General features: G+C 32.1%; 1 protein-coding gene and 1 long non-coding RNA gene across 2 annotated transcripts; one reads left to right on the forward strand and one right to left on the reverse strand.

Annotated features, from left to right (window-relative positions):
• Nucleotides 1-1037: 1037 nt before the first annotated feature.
• Nucleotides 1038-17451, reverse strand: LOC105345575 (hydroxymethylglutaryl-CoA synthase 1). The gene is made up of 9 exons (XM_011453766.4): nt 17169-17451; nt 14643-15091; nt 14336-14461; nt 10379-10543; nt 9818-9977; nt 8446-8616; nt 7860-8086; nt 7444-7581; nt 1038-1282 (listed from the first exon to the last, which is right to left on the reverse strand). Exons 2-9 carry the CDS (start codon nt 15079-15081, stop codon nt 1269-1271), a joined length of 1440 nt encoding a protein of 479 aa, XP_011452068.2. The 5' UTR covers nt 15082-15091; nt 17169-17451; the 3' UTR covers nt 1038-1268.
• On the forward strand, nt 5166-5613 carry LOC109620242 (uncharacterized). The gene is made up of 2 exons (XR_004599492.2): nt 5166-5303; nt 5389-5613. It is a non-coding gene; the product is annotated as an uncharacterized lncRNA (long non-coding RNA).
• Nucleotides 17452-18826: the final 1375 nt, after the last annotated feature.

Genomic DNA, 18826 nt, shown 5'->3' on the forward strand with positions numbered 1-18826 from the left:
TTACTACGCGGCGTAGCCAATACCGTTTCTCGGTTATGCCAAAAGACACGTCCATTTTGTATCGCTCATCTTTTATGTAATGTTTGGGCTATAGTCTTCAAAATTGATTCGTTATGCTATCACAGACAACGACAGTTGAAAATGTTAATATATAATGATATAGAAAAATATAGACAAATCATAAAGCTAAAACACGTGGATTTTTTTCTTTGCGTAATAACGGTGAAAATTCAAGGTTGATTTGATAGGTCATTTGTTGACAACCCAGCCTCCTTAAATATGATGAATTACGTAATGAACATGTCGTTTTTTCTGTAAGTTTGGAGGGATGGGGTTGGAGAAGATGCCAATGGATGCTGAAGCATTTTCGCCATGAGTGAAATTTCCTTCACAAAATTATGAAGAGACCAATCGGAAAATGTTGTGGATTGTTAATGAGAACGAACGAGAAAAGTGTCGTCACACTTACCGTATGACGGTTTTCTGTAGTGTTTTTCTGAACTTGCACCTTTCTTTCATATTGATTGACTTTGCAAAGCATCATCTCATCCTGTTAGACAAATATAGTCCGTTGTTGCCTTGATTCAACTTGAATCTTACTGTTGCCAGATTACACTCCTTATTATAATCAATCTTCAATATGTTTTATCAATCATTGCCTTGGTGATATTAATATATTCACTTATGTATAATTTTATGTAATAATAAAGTTTTAATCATTGTTATGATTAAAAATAAAAGCTTTTATAGTGAATAGAGAATCTGCAATACTAATAAGCATGTCTTATTTAATAATATCTTTAAAAAAAATTTACAATTGTTATCTCAAATCAAAATGCTTAAAAATTGATACATCTATGAATAAATCAAAAGAAGTTTTGTGTTGTTTTAAATCATAAACTTTTCTAATTGAAAAAATTTAAAATATTTAAGCTTCATTCAAGTGAGTGTACAATTGAGAATCTTGAAAACTCTTCTTTGCCCCCGCAAAAAAAGATAAGAAAAGTTAATAAGTTTATACAACAACACTTACCAACTCAATTGCAAGTTTAATTTATTGCATTATAACAAATATATTCATTTGAAAAAAAAAATCAATTCTAAAGGCATAAGCAATACAGATAAAGGGTTAAAAATGCATTTTTTTTTGTGTATCTCATACAACATTCACAAATATGCTTCTAAATACTGTAAATCAATATAAATATTACATCCATAGCATTTCACATGTTTAATTAGAGGGACAATCAAATAACACACTTCATTTGTCACTTCACATCACCTGAAAAAGAAAAGTAAAGATTTTAAACCAACGAGATATAACATTAGTACAGTTGAACTTTGATATTTCGAACACTCATATCTCAAATACAATGGATGTCGTAGTGATTTGTTAGTCCCAATCACTTATTTTTTAAGCATTTTACCCTTGATATCTCGAATACTCAGATATCTCAAAGTTTTTAAACAGTCTCATCTAGTTCGAGATAACGAAGTTTGACTGTACGAGGGTTGTTCGGAAATTATTGAAACAAATCAATTATTTTCTTTTCTAAGAGACGAATTTTGGTGAAAATTGGCATAGACACTGAAGAAACACCAACAAATAATAAAACAAAGTAACATTAAAAGAATATTTAATATTTTGTTTACAACAGTAGATAAACAAGTCGGTGGTCGGGGTACCCGGCGCAGCCATGAACTCGGGGATTAAACAACTTAAACATCTACTTTATAAGTGTCCGTAGAATTACAGTTAATGATAAAAGAAATCAAATTAAATATGTTCATTTTGCTATTCTTTGCGACTAACTGTTGATTAAGTTTCACTGATGTTTGAGTTGAAATACGGATATGGTACATATATATTTACCAAACAATAGACATCTGACAACGACTTTACATTGAATTTTGACGTCAAGGCGGCGCATTGAAAACCGTCAAACTGGTGGAAATCTCAGAAGAAGACCTTTTAAAGCCACGAAATTGCCTAAAAAACTATACGATGACAAGACAAGGTATTTAACTTCAGTTCATCATATTTTTTTTCACTAATTGTTTAACTAGAATTAGGCCAAAGGGATTAATTAACAAGTTTTGACACACTAACTGTTGTCAACAGTTCTAGAATATGTAAAAAAAAAAAAAAAATGACTGCAGGAGACATTTACAGTAATTAGACTTTCGGGTAAAAATAACTTGATTTTTTCTCTAAAAAAAACAAGAATGAGAGAAAATGTAAATGATGACATCTTGAAATTAAAACAAAAGATGAAAAATAAAGAATAAGTCTTATTTCAGTTCGTTTGTAAGGTGTTTAAAACACGGGAGCAATAAGAAGCGTTAAAATGACGTTGCGAAAAGTTTGCGGTTGCGCTGGGTTACAGGACGAAGGCACGTTGGTCAGCTTACTAGGAATGATCTATTCATGCAATGAACAAGAAACTTTTCACATTGATAAACTCTATCCTGATTTACGTTTTCGTAAAATTTCAAGAGTTTATCTTTTTTACTAAACGAATTAGAGAAAATGTCTCAATAATTTCCGAACAACCCTCGTATTTATTATATTATTTCTGTATCTATCCTTTTTAATACATGTATATTATTTCTGTATCTATCCTTTTTAATACATGTATACCATTCAAATTAATAATTCAATATTTGTTAAACATTCTTTTGAGAAGATCATTCTAATTAAAATTAGATCTTTGATCTGTTCCAAGTAGATCGCTTTGTGTAGCTATCTACTTGGAGCAGATCAAAAACCTAATTTTTGTCATATTTTGAGAACACTTAAGGAATGACAACTCAAAAATCATTGACAACATTCAGTATAAAACACATGTCAAGTAAGGCATTTAAAGGTAAAGTTTAAAGGTAAGACATTACAGGTAAAACATTGCAAGTAGGAGTTTATAGAAAAGAGATTACTGGTAAAAGGTAAAAAAATACAGGCAAGGGTTTAAGGTAAAAGATTACAGCTAAAAGATTTGTATTACACCTGTAAAAGATTACAGGCAACAGATTACAGGTTGCTGGTTAGACATTACAGGTAAAAAAAACATAGGTAATCATAGATTACTAAGCTCACCGAGACGGAGCATCACCCTTATGAGACATCACCTTCATAAGACCACCTTTATCATTTTATATGAAAATCATACTTTATGATCTTGGATATTCATGGATTCTGTTTTGACAAAATATCGTATATCATCTGATAAATTTTTTTATGATAATCATATGTTCATATGTTAATCAATTCAATGATATAAAATTAAATATTGCATCATGTCATATTTATAATATATATCATATAATACAATAAAATACCGTAATAAACAATAATGAGATATGATATTGTAACGTATGATATGACATTGTATTGTGTTATACCTAATTGTATTTGATCACATAATACAATATCATAAAATATAATACAATATAGTATTATATTACAATATCATATTACATAATACATCATAACATTGAAACATGATATTATATTGTATAATAGAGTATGATATTGTATTGAGTGACACTGAAACATATTTTATACATTATATGATATTATATCATATAATACAATATAATTTGATTCCAACATTGTATCTTATCAAATGATACAATATTATGTGATAAAGTAAAATATTATAAAATACATTATTATATTATACATATAGTATCATATGACACAATAATATATATTACAATATCATATAATACAATTTCATGTGATATGATAATATATTATAAAAACCAATATCATATCATACAATATCATATGATACAATATTATATAATATTACAATATCATATAATACAATTTCATGTGATGTAATTCTATATTACTGAAACCAATATCATATTATACAATATTGTATGATACAATATTATAGAATATACAATATTGTATCATAGGATACAATATAATATTTTGCAATATCTTATGTAATTGTACCATGTGATAAAATAATATATTAAAAATACAATATAATATTATACAATATTGTATCATAATATACAATACTATACATAACAATATCATGATACAATATCATATCATAAAATATCAAAAAAATTGATACAATATCATATCATATCGTATAACTTTTTATAATATAACATATGATATCATATTATATCCTATCAAACAATATTGTTTCATATAATACAATATCATAGGAATCATGTTATATTATTTATCAACAAACACATTTATCTATCAAGCTGGTTTGAGTGAGGTAGGAGATTTCTTTAGCATCCTTGATAATGGAGATCAGGCTCTGCATCTGAAGCAACCTCTGCGTTTAATTTATAATAAAGTTAAATCAACTATGCAAGCTTTCATCTATAAAACATGTGACCTGTTCCAAAAAACTAAACCTCATCCAGCATCCGAAACCTATGGCTGAGATTCAGCATTCAAGCCCATCAGGTGCATTGGTATCATAAGACGCATCATCCATGCAAGTTTGGTGAAGTTTGGACCAGTAATAACTAAGATATCATCATCAGAGGGCACTAGCAATTAAAACCTTAACTTCCTCCAGCATCCGCAACCTATGGCTCAGATTCAGCATCCATGCCTGTCAGGTGCATCTGTATCATAAGACACACCATCCATTCAAGTTTGGTGAAGAAAGGACCCGTAATAACTAAGATTTATTTTTTAGGCTAAATAAAATTGAAATTACGGTTCTCAGGCCCGCGCGCATCCGTTTTGAGGGTGCCGCATTGCAAATTTTATTGCATTTTCAATAAAATAAAAAGTTGATAATGCGGAGACCTTTCCGGGAAAAAAAAGTTTCCGCTTTCGGTTTGCATATAGTTTTACTTTCGCTTCTATTTCGCAGCTTCCGGTGTAGTCTTAATCATTAAGTCGCTTTCTTTCATAAGTAAAAACTTAATGTTCCAAACCTCCCGATGATATAGACGATACTTGTGAAAATGGGGTCGATGGAAATTTTGGACTTATAACGAATGAAATGTCTGCTGTTCCGATTTGTATCCGCTATGGAACCTTTTTAATTCTACCGTGGACTATTATTGAGGGTTTACCCGATGGATGTTCTTTGTTAGTCCTGTACCAGGGCGTGAAATCGATGAAATTCGATTTAGAAAGTTGGATCTTCCCAGAAAAATTACTTGGTGTCTTCGTTTCTGTGTCATCAATGTATTCAAGACTTACTTCTTAATTGTGAAGAAATGTGGTCCTAGTGACTGTCGTTTATGTTTGGCCCCAAGATTGCCTAAAGATGTCTTTAGCCAGTTACACAACTTTCCTGATCCAGTGCAAGGTATTTTAGAGTAAACATCATATATGTCATTTTACGTTTTGTAAAGTGGTTTGGTATTAAATGATTAATTTGTCATTTATTAAAGGAGAAGAAAGAGTACTAAGGAGAACTACAAGGAGTTCAGTGGGCTTTTTTGAACCAATTATACAGAGGAATATTGTCCTTCTTTATCATCAAAACGGGCACAATCATTTGCAAACAGACATGAAATTCCATTTTGTCTATCTGCTCAGACTGCCAAAAACAGTGAAATAAACAGTAACCTGCATAGATTGCCAGAAACCCAGAGTCATATATAGTGCTACTAAACTTTGTGCCCGAGAGAGTGCCTTGCTTACCAAAATCATTGGACTTGGATCAGTTTTTATGTAGATCTGAACTTCAGGAATTAAAACCTAATAATCCTAATAAAGCACCCTGTATATGTGCTCTGTTGGAGATTGTTTCTATGAGATCAAATTTGGTCTGTGCATCTCCAATTGAGACTCCCTGCTATATGTACAGCTCTGGAGTATTTCCCCCAATGTGCTATCACTGTGGGACACAAGATACAGATACAGACGAAGGACAGTACCCAATGTGTCCTGATTGTATTGTTTCACAACAACAGCCCCCCTTGAAAGGGAGGAATGTTCAAAGCTCAACAGCAAAGAAGTAGATAAAAATGAAAACAAACAGTTCACCTATAATGACTATATGTTTTTTAATTTGACTTAAATATTAAAGATCATCATTGTATATTGATAGTTGGACTGTATTTTCAAAATATATATTGGTTTTTGTTTATCTGTTTAAAAATTTAATAGATATCCTTTATTAAATAATAAAACAGCAGCTTGAATAAAGAAAATCTTGTTTTTTAAATTTTAAGTACCGGTAGTTAATTTCTTTCTCAGATAAAAAAAAGCCTCCCTCATCTGTTTTTTCACCAATAAAAAAGAAAAAAAAAAGCCTCCCTCCCTCATCTATTTTTGGAAAATTTGGCCTGAGAACCAGAGAATTAATTTTATGTGGCCTTAGCATCCTTGATAATGGAGATCAAGCTCTGCATCTGAAGCTACCTCTGCGATTCATTCATATTACAGTTAAATCAACTATGCAAGTTTGAAATAGTACTATCATCTATTAAACATGTGACCTGTTCCAAAAAACTTAACTTGATCCAGCATCCGAAACCTATGGCTCAGACTCAGCATTCAAGCCTGTCAGGTGCATCAGTATCATAAGACAGTAAGGACAAGTAATAAATAAGATATTATCATCAGAGGGCACCTGCAACAAAAACTTTAACCAGCTCTAAAAACCTTAACCTCTTCCAGCATCCGAAACCTATGGCTCAGATTCAGCATTCAAGCTTGTCAGGTGCATCAGTATCATAAGACGCATCATCCATACAAGTTTGGTGAAGTTAGGACCAGTAGTAACTAAGATATAATCATCAGAGGGCAGCTGCAACAAAAACTTAAATCAGCTCTAAAAACCTTAACCTCTTCCAGCATCCGAAACCTATGGCTCAGATTCAGCATTCAAGCTTCCAAGGTGCATCAGTATCATAAGACGCATCATCCATACAAGTTTGGTGAAGTTAGGACCAGTACTAACTTAGATATTGCTATCAATGGGCACCTGCAACAAAAACTTTAACCTGCTCCAAAAACCTTAACCTCCTCCAGCATCCGAAACATATAGCTCAGATTCAGCACTTAAGCCTGTCTGGTGCATCAGTATCATAAGACACACCATCCATGCAAGTTTGGTGAAGTAAGGACCAGCAGTAACTAAGATATAGCTATCAAAGGGCACCTGCAACAAAAACTTTAACCTGGTCCAACAACCTTAACCTCCTCCAGCATCTGAAATTTAGGACCCAGATTCAGCATCCAAGTCTTTCAAGTCCATAAGTAGGTCCAGATGCATCATCCATGCAAGTTTGGTGAAGATAGGACAAGTAATAGCTTAGATACAGGACCTGCAACAAAAACTTTAACCAGGTCCGGACGCCGACGCCGACGCCACCGCCGACGCCGACGCCGAGGGTATAGCATAAGCTTCCCTTGACTTCGTCTCGGTGAGCTAAAAACTATGGGCGACACATAACAGGTAAAATACTACTATAGAGAGAATACAGGTAAGACACTACCTGTCTGTTGTAGATTTCCGTTGGGTATTTGGACTAGTGGTACTCTGTCATACTTCCTTCTGTGCATTGAGTCAACCTCGGTCAGGAACCAGGTCCCAGGAAACAGTCCCTCAGTAGACCCCACAGGGGTGTAGGGGGCTGCAGTGGGCAAGTAGGTGTATATTAGCTATACAGAACTCACTTGGCACACATCAAGAACAAAATATAATCCGGGGTAAAGTTCATTTTGTTTCTTAATTATAAACACAGAATGATTTTAGTTTTATCTACAGAATACGATTCCAACAAAAATAATTTTCAGTACATCAAATGATTATATTCTAGTCATAATTATTGTAAGTACATGTATTTTAAGTATTATAATATACAGTTTAACATATGATTAATAATTTTATATAAAATTGTCATGTACACACCTCTGTTATGTGTTTCCTCTCTTAGTTTCATGGTTTTATCGAACTCTTCTGGTGACACTTTCACTCTGTTCTGTAAATTCTTTGAAATATTGGACAGATTTTCTAAAAGTTTATTTAACTTTGGTCCCAAGTCTTTAGTAATTTTTATAGAGAACATGGCCGAGGCTAGTCCAGAGCCGTAGGAAAATAGCACAATTCTGTGTCCCACTAATTCTGATGGTGAAGCACTGAAAAAACAAAAAATAAAACTGTGAGCTAAGGAATATAATTGCATTATGTATCAGAAGTAAAAAAAAATCAAACCAATGTACAAGCTGTACTTCTATCAAAAATAGATTTCTAAAATATAGTCTAAATATTATATTAAATATTTATAGTTTCTACACAATAGTTTCTACCCAATATACTTTAAAATACATGTATATTTCAGATTATAACCATGGGCAAACAAAGCATCTAACCTTGTTGATATATATGCAAAGCAGTTAACCCCATCAAGGGTTTATATGATATCACTTTCTGCATATCTAAAGGTAAAGCTCTTATAATTTACACCAGGGGGGAGTTTTTTCCTCCCCAATCTTACCTCAGTAAATAGGAAGCTAATCCTCCGTACACAGAGGGTGTGTACATGTTCCCCACTTGATTGGCTAGCAACAAGGAGGGCTTGGTTTTCAGTGTAAACAACGAGTTACTGGCTGCCATCAGTGCTTTCTCTGCATCGCGGTCAAAATAACTCTCCTCCAGCTTCAAATTCCTACAGCAAAATATAATATAAATGTACATGTGAGGAAAATTTTTTTGCGACAAATTATAAAATAAATTTATCCTTTTGCCAAGTTACTATAATGTACCGGTATTTATTGTATGTGCACTACAGAACATTATCGGTACATAGAATATGTTATTGTGGTCCGTTGTGATTACTGATACATTATACCTAATAGGTATTACCTATAAAATTTGTAACATAGCCTTAGGTCGGTCTGTACCAGTGTACATAACTGTATATATAGTTTATCTAATCATTAAATCATTATCGTTTAAAATACATAGGAATATGTAAATTTTCATTAGTAAGCAAACAAATTAAAGTGCATTTGAGTGTTTTAAAATTTGCTTGCTCAACCTGTTCCAGTTATAATCAAGACTTTATTTTCTAAAAATAATATATGTGTACAGATTTATTTATCTTTTTAATCCCCATAGAAATTGAATGCGAGATATTGATCTTATTGTTACTGAGTGAATTTAGGAAAAAACAAATGATAAGCATTTTTATGCTACAGAATTTTAAAATTATATAGGCAGGATATTATTTCATATATTGACACCAAGTAAAAATTCTTTTCAATATTTGAACCCCAAAATTACTGCTCAATAAAAAGTAAAAAAATACCAATGCCCTTGAAAAACAGATGTTGCATGTAATACACTGATTGTATTTTCCTAATGTTCCTGTCATTTATTAAAGGGACATGGTCACGATTTCGGTCAAAACTTATTTTTCTGTTTTTATTATTTACAATGCTTTATAAATGCATTTCTAATGATCAAATGAAATTTGAGAGCCACTCGTAGAGTTATAAGCAAGATACGGGGCTCACAATTCTTTATCATGTAAACAAGGCTCGTGCCCAGTTTTTGTTTACGTAGGTTCAATATACTACAAAAAAAATTTTTCAAGCTTATTTGTCTATTTTTTTTATTCATTTTAAGCATAAGGTCTAAAACTGGAATATCCACTTCAACATTCAAAATGTAAACAAGAGCTTTGTTTACATAGCAAAGAATTGCATGCTCTGTAACTCGCTTATAACTCAATGAATGACACTCAAATTTTGGTTGTCTATCAAAAAATGCCTTACTGAAGCATTGTTAACATTAAAATCGGAAAAATAATTTTGAACCAAAATCGTGACCATGCCCCTTTAACAGGTTAAACTTGTTAATGTTACCTCAAAGATTCCAGACCAGCATATCTCCCAGAGAAGTCTGGTGAGGGTTCTTGAAGAAAGTCATTTAGGAAAATTCTAGCAAACGATTTCTGCACCAATTTACAGTATGGAGAGTGAAAAACAAATGCGTCTGATGAATTGATGAGGTTATCTTCCTTTCCTTTTGTCAAAAAAAAAATCAGCATTGTACTCATTATGCATTTAAATTTTTATACCCTAAGTAAAAGGAATATTCTCTTGGGCATGAATACTTGTTTACCCCTCATATACATTTCATAAATATAATTTAAGCTTGGAAATATTAGATCATATTTTTAAAAATGTATGTCAAGTGCCTTTTAAGAAAAGAGCAATGGTTATAAGATTGTGAAATGTATAGAAGGTCAATGAAAGTCCCAACTGGGAGAAGACAAAGTAAAATCTTCCTCGGGATCAAAGTCCAACAGCACAACTCAAAGGGCAACAGCATCCTCCTCAATTAACAAGCATCAACATCTTCAAGTTACATAAATTTCTTGATGCATTGAAGTGGTCCCAAGCTGACACCAATATTACATGTACCTTTAATCCCTGTCTGAGTTGCTTTTTCAGTGTACGCCTGATAGCACTTGTCCAAGGCATGTAAATAACACTTGACTGACAGTTTCCCATCCACAACTGGGTATTCTGAGTCCATGTTGGGCTTGTAGAAGTCGTAGGCATGCTGCATATAAATGCTTCTCACTCCTGGAAATATACATTCAAGAATCTTCGCAAGGCTTTCTTAAAGTTCAAATTTTAGTAACTTATCAAAGTACTGCACAGATGGTAATCCTGGAAGTTAAACTTTCAAAATTGTCACCATGCACTTTTCTTTTGCAAATCAAAACATATATTGTACCAAATAATGATAGTCAACTTGAGACCTTTTGTCTATAAATAGTCAAATGAAAACAAAAGATTCTGTAACGTTTATTTTTTTAAAGAGGATTCATAAAACCCCTTATAAAATCATTGTTCAGTGTTTGTGACCATCTTTGGAGATCGTGGTGAACATAAGAAGTTCAATTCACAAACACTGCAATTCATCAAAATTGAAAACATCTTGGGCTCTTTATGGACTGTCCCTGGTAAATGTATGGTACATGTATTTGAAATGCTAGACAAGATGTCTTTATTACTTAACAATTAACATACACATTACTCACACACATAAGAATTTTATAAACTTGAATAAATAAATATTAAATACATATTTCAATTTTTTTGGCAATTTTTGTATAACTTTTTTCCCACCCTAAAAGGTTTTGATTTTTTATGTGATATTTAACATAATATGGCCAAACATGATAATTTGTTGTTCATAAACAATTTCAGTACATGAATTCATTAATTTGCTTTTGGTTTTTTTCCCAACTATGTATTTATCATCATTAAAATGACTTTGCAGATGCACAGTAATCCAAAATGTTAAAACCCTGATAGGATCGAAAGTTAAAAACTGGTATGACGTACCACCCAATGATACTTAAGGTCAAGTATATTTACAGAACCTTACGAAATACAAACAGTTTTTATCTGTTATCTATTAATATTTTAGATATGATATATATCAAATGATACAAACAGCACTTTTCATAAATTACTGATAGTCACTTTTGACTTGCATGTTAATGTGTATATACATGTAAGCATATTTCATTTAAACAATGAAATGACATGATATGAGATAATCTTGCACTGCAGGAAAAGTATTTAACTTGTATCAGCAGATTATGTAATTATATATATATATCACTACATGTACACAGAAAAAACTTAAAATGTATAAAATAGGGTAACATCAACATTATAGAAGCAAAAAACAATCAAAAATTTTCAATGTGTTACTTCTACACTCACAAACTGCATTCATAATTGTAAGTTATAACAATTCATGATCAGAATCAAATTTGTGATTTATTGTTCATACACTGTCAACTGCTGATCATTTTTCATATAAAATATCTGAAAAAAATACTCAGTGGAGAAATGAAAATCCTTACAGATACTGAGATAACTCTCCCGAGCATGTCAAATTTAGCGCTATTTTTCTAGATTAAACTCATAAATGGTTGTATGTTACATTTCAAACTGCTCTTACTTAATGCCCTTTAGGGTGACAGCAGGTCAGTATTCTATTTGCTGTAAAAACTTCCCACATCGTTTAAGCATGTAAGTCGTGACTGTATAAATTAAGGCATGCAAGTTTTACTGAACTTTCCCCCTTAAAAAACAGGCCAGACAGACAGACAGACTGGCTGACAGACAGACAGTCAGCAAATAAAACAAATATGTCAATTCTATATATGCCCTTATTGGTACATGGCATTTGAAAAATTATATTATCACTTTTTTTTGATGATCGATCTCCTCATATAGATAGAACTTCAAGGCTATCTGAAGATGATGAACTTGATGACATCACAAACACAAGCTCCATCTAGTGTCCTATTTATCTTTGATCTATATGTTATCTTATCAAAATTATCACATATTAACCTTGACTTGTTATTTAATCCATAAAGCAGATTTTTTCCCCCTGATGTTCGGGTGTAACCTGTCTTTTTTTATTATCCCATTTATGTAATGGTCAAATGAGTGAAAACAGGGAGCATACAGCACATATATTTCATAATAACAGCACATGATAGATATCAATATGGTTTACTTAAACAAAAACATTGGTCACACTCTGAATATTAAAGTACTTTTGTAAGAAATGCCTACCAGCATAAGGTTTGTTATGACAAATGATAAGTACCCACTTGTTATTTCAAAGTGCTAGCACTTTCAGCTAAGGAAATAAACACAATACCACATATCAGATGTATGAACTCGGTGAACCTGGAGCACGAATCACATGAACTTAAAGAAAGGTTATAAACTGACCGAATTATTGGTCATACTGTACATATAGATGTACATAGAAGTTACTGACCACACAATGAGAATTAGCTTCATATATATCAATATTAACTTAATGTACCTGTGTTTTGAAAGGCATGCAGTTTTTTGTTGATTGGGTTGCTAAATGAACAAAATTTTGTTTACCGGTAGGTTATTCATTCCATAAGAAACAAGCAGAGAGTAACTTTGAACAAGTGAAAAGCTGTCAATGTGACAGCAAACTGGGTTTTCTTTTATGTGAACTGTATCCATAATCCATGTCAACCCTGAATTGATAAACACTACCTACTGTATCCAGTGAAATGGAGTACAAATATGCAATATTTTGCCAAAAAATGACCAAGTTCAAAAGCTGGTATTTTTTTCATAAATTATCAGAAATTAAAATCCTAGCAGTATTCATACCTCTGATATATGTACAATAGATCTGCAAAAGATCAACTTCTTATCTTGAAAACTGTAGGAGGAGTTATCTGTACAATGAGGGAACCCTTTGGAAGCCGCCCACCCACCCGCCCGCCTGCCATTTTCTTCATTTTAATAACTGGATTTTTCCATTGGAAAACCCGTTTAAAAAGAAAACCAAGTATTACAAATATGCTCAATATGCTACATATAACATACACATATTATGATACCCACATTATTTTTTATTTAGTTATCCAAAGTCATGCACCTATTATTAAAAAGGTGTCTTTCAAATAATTTTTTTTTATAGATAAATAAACTGCTGAGAGGAATAGCGATATATTTCATAACAACTTGATAATAAATTTCAGATGAATAAATGGGTTAAGTAGGATTTTACTAATTTGGTATCTGTGTTACGTTGTATAACACACAAAGGGATGGTCAGCCTTTGAATGGGAGTCAAATCATTCAACTTGTTTCATCTGCAAGAGAGAGAGAGAGGGGGAAAAATCTGGACTTTGAGTCTTACAACCTTGCTCGCACAAGTCCTACTTGATAAACACAATCCTCTTTGTTTAATGAGTAGCAGATGAATTGATGATACAATATAGGTACAGATCATGATATCACAAAGGATCGGTCCAGTGACTCTGAATCCTGTAATCAATTCATATGATGTATTTACTACCAGTACACTGCATGTAACAAACAACTTGTATATGCTTTCTGTACTTCAGATCAACATTTTAAAAAAATAAAACTTAGCATGACTACATCAATGTACTTGATTTTTATATGATGATTAATATAGTTTATCTCCTTAATCTGCTTTAATTTACATTAAAACTATATGAATGTACAAATTGTGCAGTCTTTATATGAAATAACTTCAACATACATTTGTATAATGAAGCTTTAATAACTTGATACCAGTAATATACTTGGGTCAAAATAAAATAAGTTTCACAAATTAAGATACTTTTACGAATTGCATAGAAATAGTGAATAACAATTTAGACAGTTTATACGTATCAGCAATTTCAATGCTAAAAAATTAATTACAAGCTATTCCAAATAAGAGTGATGTAAAATATTCTGTGCTAAAACTAAACATATTCCTTAGAGAATTTGAATTCATGTAAGAACAACACAATCCTTCAACATTGTACATTAACTCACCTCTGTCAAACACCAGTGGTGCCTCGCTCCCAATCAGCATGGCCACCGCCCCTGCACCCCCAGTACAGCGGGCATTCCCAGTGGCATAAACTGCAATGTCCCCAGCAACTACCAAAGCATATCTTCCTAGAGAAAAAAGATTTTTAGAATATATATTATTTGGCAATTTGAGTACCACCAATATTAATCTTATGGTCAATTTCACAGTCACAGGTACATATTTCTTTTGTCTATAGAAGGCTAAAGTTAGGATAAAATTTCATGGATTCGTGATATCACGTTTTTTTTTAATGTTTAAATATTTTACCATCCCAAGAACTAGACTCTATCCAATTGACTGCATTGAACAAGGCTGAAGTTCCACCAAAGCAAGCATTGGTCGTGTCTATTCCTTCAACACTGTAATTACCGCTGCTCTCAAACAACTGCATCAGTACTGTTTTAGTACTCTTTGACTTATCTATAATAGTTTCTGTACCCACTTCGAGACGCCCAATGTCATTATAGGATAGGTCATTTTTCTCGATAAGTTTCTGCACAACTGTCAAACAAAGGGAATTTATGTCTTCTCGATCCGAGCAGAAGCCCATTTTTGCTTGTCCCAAACCAATGGTATACTTTCCAGTGGAAACTTTGTCGAATATTTCCAGTTCGGCTTGGTCCACATATTGTGATGGGAAGTATACCTCCATGGCAACTATACCTACATCTTTTGGCCATGGCCCTGGATTACTTGGACCAGGCATAGTTCTTGATCTGAAAGAAAAAGAAAAACAATGACATGCCATACATTTCTTACTGCAATACTTATAATAAGGCCATCCTATTTTTTGCTAATAAAATTTTTAACAGCTGGGGGTTTTTCAGTATTCCAAACAATAATTTTATTTTGGCCTTACCTGAATTGTCTGTATGTGTATACAATAGAATACTGTATATTCAGGTTTTTTTGCATCACGAAAGGACTATGTGCGGTTTGGTCAAATATCTGCCCCCAATTTTTAAATAGTATCGTATAAAAATCAAATCTTCATAAATCATACTACAGTGGACGCCTGTCACTTCAATCTTGATTTTAGTCGTCATTGCGCATTCGCTGTTTAACTATGACGTCATCCAAATGACCTTATTCTCGCATATGTGCAAACAAACGAAAATATTCTCATTTTTGCTTTATATTTTGCATTTGGAAAAATAGAGTGCAGGTCTGCTCAAGTACGATTTTATCATATGTTTTTCTTCAACTAATTATACACTTTATACTAAAAAATGGTACTTGAGCAAGCCTGCGCTCGATGATTCCCAGTCGAAAAACCATCAGAAAACACCCACATTTTGCTACAAAACATCAATTTATGAAAATAAGGCAATCTTCATGATGTCATATCTACTTTATGACGTCACTTTGGTGATAAACTTTTACAAACATATTTTCAATATGATTTTCACTATCTTCCATCTTATTTTTAAAGCTTGTAATAAAGCTTTAATTTTGGGGGCAAAAAATGCATAATACCGCACATAGTCCTTTGTGAAAATGAGGAAAATGTGTAGCATTTTTAATTTGGATCAGTCATTTATGCATTTTAAAAAGTTTCTTATAGAAAAAAACTTACAGGATATAATATCTACATATTCAATCATTTGCGATTTAATAGAGATTCATCTGAAAAAAGTGAAAATTAGATCATTTTTAACGAAAATTATGGGTTATTCAGTATACTATCAAAAAGACCACATTAACCTTTAGTCTTGATTAAAATGTGGTGAGGATCTACCCTAAGCAGAATAAAAATTAATATTTTAAATTGATGAAAGTCTACAGATAATCTTAAAACTAGGCAGAGATCTGTATAATTTTACAGGAAATTTTTTGTCAACAGGCTGAAGAGGTAAAGTTCCTCCTATTCTAAAAACCAACAATCTGCGATGCACAAAAACATGTGCCAATTTAGGACTTATTTATCTTACAAATTGATCTCTTTGCTTGTCTCAGATTAACTTGTAAACACTCTCACCAAACCTAAATAGTTGGTATCTTCAGTCACCATTTTCACCTGTAAACAAACCACATCTCTTCACTTAATGAGGCTGGTGAATGTTTTTTTTTTAAATACAGTATTCAGAGGCTGGTAAACAACATCAGATTGGAAATGTCTGAAGAACGACCAGCCACAGATAGCTCAGTTGGTATATAGGCACCTGACTATTAATACACGGGACTTGTTTTCAAATCCCAGCCCTGTCTGTCATCATCTCTCCCATCCCATTATAGTATTAAATATTATTCATAAGGCCTAAAAAAAAAGTTGTATGTATAGGGTAACCCGATCTGGAACCTACAAAAATGCCCTAATCCTACCATTTTTAGATATCTGTTTTTATCTGATTCGGATTGTAATTTTTATATTATTTATATTAAAAACCCATTTTTAATATGACACAAACATTCTTAGAATTCATGCAGATAAAAATTGTTTAAAAATCCCTACCTACCTAACCTATTTTTTCATCAGTGTTACCCAAACACACATTTTTTTTTATAGGCTTAAGTTGAAAAGTAGGGAGTTTTTGGAATCATGAATTTCAAGTTTTTTGTATGTGATGTACTATAGCTCTAGTTCAATCTAATAATCTGAATTTTTCAGAAGATCTATAGTATAGATTTGCAGCAACATTAACATGATTTAGCAGGTTGGACATACTTTTCCCATAGAGGAAATATCTCAAAATTTCAACCACCTAACAATAACATGAGACAGCTAAAGTTCACAGGAAACTTAACTAAACATAATGATATACATATCAAATGCTATGAAAAATTGCTGCTTACCACACACACTATATAGATGTCTCTCGTAACATCAGTGCAACTTTTACCACCCTTTCTGTGAAGTGCGATAAAGTTGACCACGTGCAGCAATTATTAACATTTATTAAGACATAAGCGTGAACTTTGTGATAAATTTCTCTCTAAATATAGGAATGACATTTTACAGTAATTTGTATTAAAATTGCATAAACAAGACAGTCATTAATATTTTTAACTTAGTAAAAGGACCTAAGGTCGTTGATTACTTGATATCGTCTACAAAGCGGAAGTTCAATTTCATAACAATCTTTGTTAATTCGATCTGAGGATCATTCGCGCACTTTTAACTTTAAGGTGGCTCACTACACCTTGAAATATTTTCTCAAATCAGCTGAAAATTACTTGATTATGATAGATATCATAATGGATAAGAAGTATTTAAGTCAAATAAGCCAAAAAATATGCAATTTTGGATGAAAAATTACATTTTCGAAAATTTAATTTAGTAAACATGAGCAAAAGCTCCAGGCGGATTCGAACTCATGAACTGAGGTTCAGAAGCCTAATACTTTAACCACTGAGCAACGACGATATACAACAGAATCGAATGATATAATCACTTTAACAAAACATTTAAATCGCCATCTTGTGACGTAGAGTCGTAAAAAGTATGTCTGGTTGTAGTGAAGTACCAATTTCAATTTCAATTTCTTTATTTACCAATTAAGGGCCCTCAAGGGGCAACATGAAGATTGTACATGCAACATCCAATGTACATAAAACATTCAATAAACACGTACAGGGGAAGATTTGTATGATTGAAAGAGCTAGGACAGACGTCGACATGAACATTTAATTAGTATATATACATGTATGTATGTTTCTATACATTCAATACAGTGTCTTCTATATATTTATGTTAAACACCATACATAAATATGTCAAAATATAGATAGAGAAATGAAATTTAAATTCTTGGAACGATTATTGTCACCTTTGAAAACAGAAAAAAAAATCACAAAATTTGAAAACATGTTTTAAAAACCCTTCTTTGAATGAATATGAATATCAAAAATCTTAACTATACTTGCCACTTAAATAAGAAAGAAATTGAGTTAACTGAACTCGCACCAGATAAAAATATGAATATCATTTGAAAAAAACAAACTTCATGACATAAATCGATCCTTTTTCAACCATATAAAAAAATTAAACGAACATCAAGTACAGCCTGCAGTAGCAAAAGCTGAATACAGTGGATAATTTCAAGTTTTTGGTTTTAATAATGATGTTGCACTATATATAAATATAACACTTTTATTATCTATTACAGAGGAATGCTCTCCCATCCTCATCAGATTTATCGTGCATTGTTGAATTATCTTAATCGGTATTATGTTATCTTGTTGACAAAAGCTGATTAAACACAAACAAAAACAACTTATCTTATCTCTATACAACTAACCTGCAAATTTGCACCCGTGTCATATTTTCTACAACATGCAGCTTTCCTCAGAAGCTTTTGTTCTGTACGTCATAATTCTTATAAATCTGACCATTTTGACGTCTACATTATTGTCCATAAAAATTGTACGTTTTTATAGACACGCAGTATGATGTAAAAACAATCTTGAATTTTTTGTTTTAATCAATTTGAATAATATACTTTCAATGAACTG

This window comes from Magallana gigas, chromosome 7 (assembly GCF_963853765.1).
Source record: "Magallana gigas chromosome 7, xbMagGiga1.1, whole genome shotgun sequence".
In the NCBI taxonomy this organism is placed as follows: domain Eukaryota; kingdom Metazoa; phylum Mollusca; class Bivalvia; order Ostreida; family Ostreidae; genus Magallana; species Magallana gigas.

What these genes read in the sequence shown, in the direction of transcription:
- LOC105345575 (XM_011453766.4), bottom strand. Translation starts at nt 15,081, where the DNA reads ATGCCTGGTCCAAGTAATCCAGGGCCATGGCCAAAAGATGTAGGTATA. An exon ending in GCTGGTCTGGAATCTTTGAG is followed by an intron (nt 8,617 to 9,817) that starts GTAACATTAACA and finishes ATTTTGCTGTAG; the next exon opens with GAATTTGAAGCTGGAGGAGA. An exon ending in TTAGCTTCCTATTTACTGAG is followed by an intron (nt 8,087 to 8,445) that starts GTAAGATTGGGG and finishes TTGTTTTTTCAG; the next exon opens with TGCTTCACCATCAGAATTAG.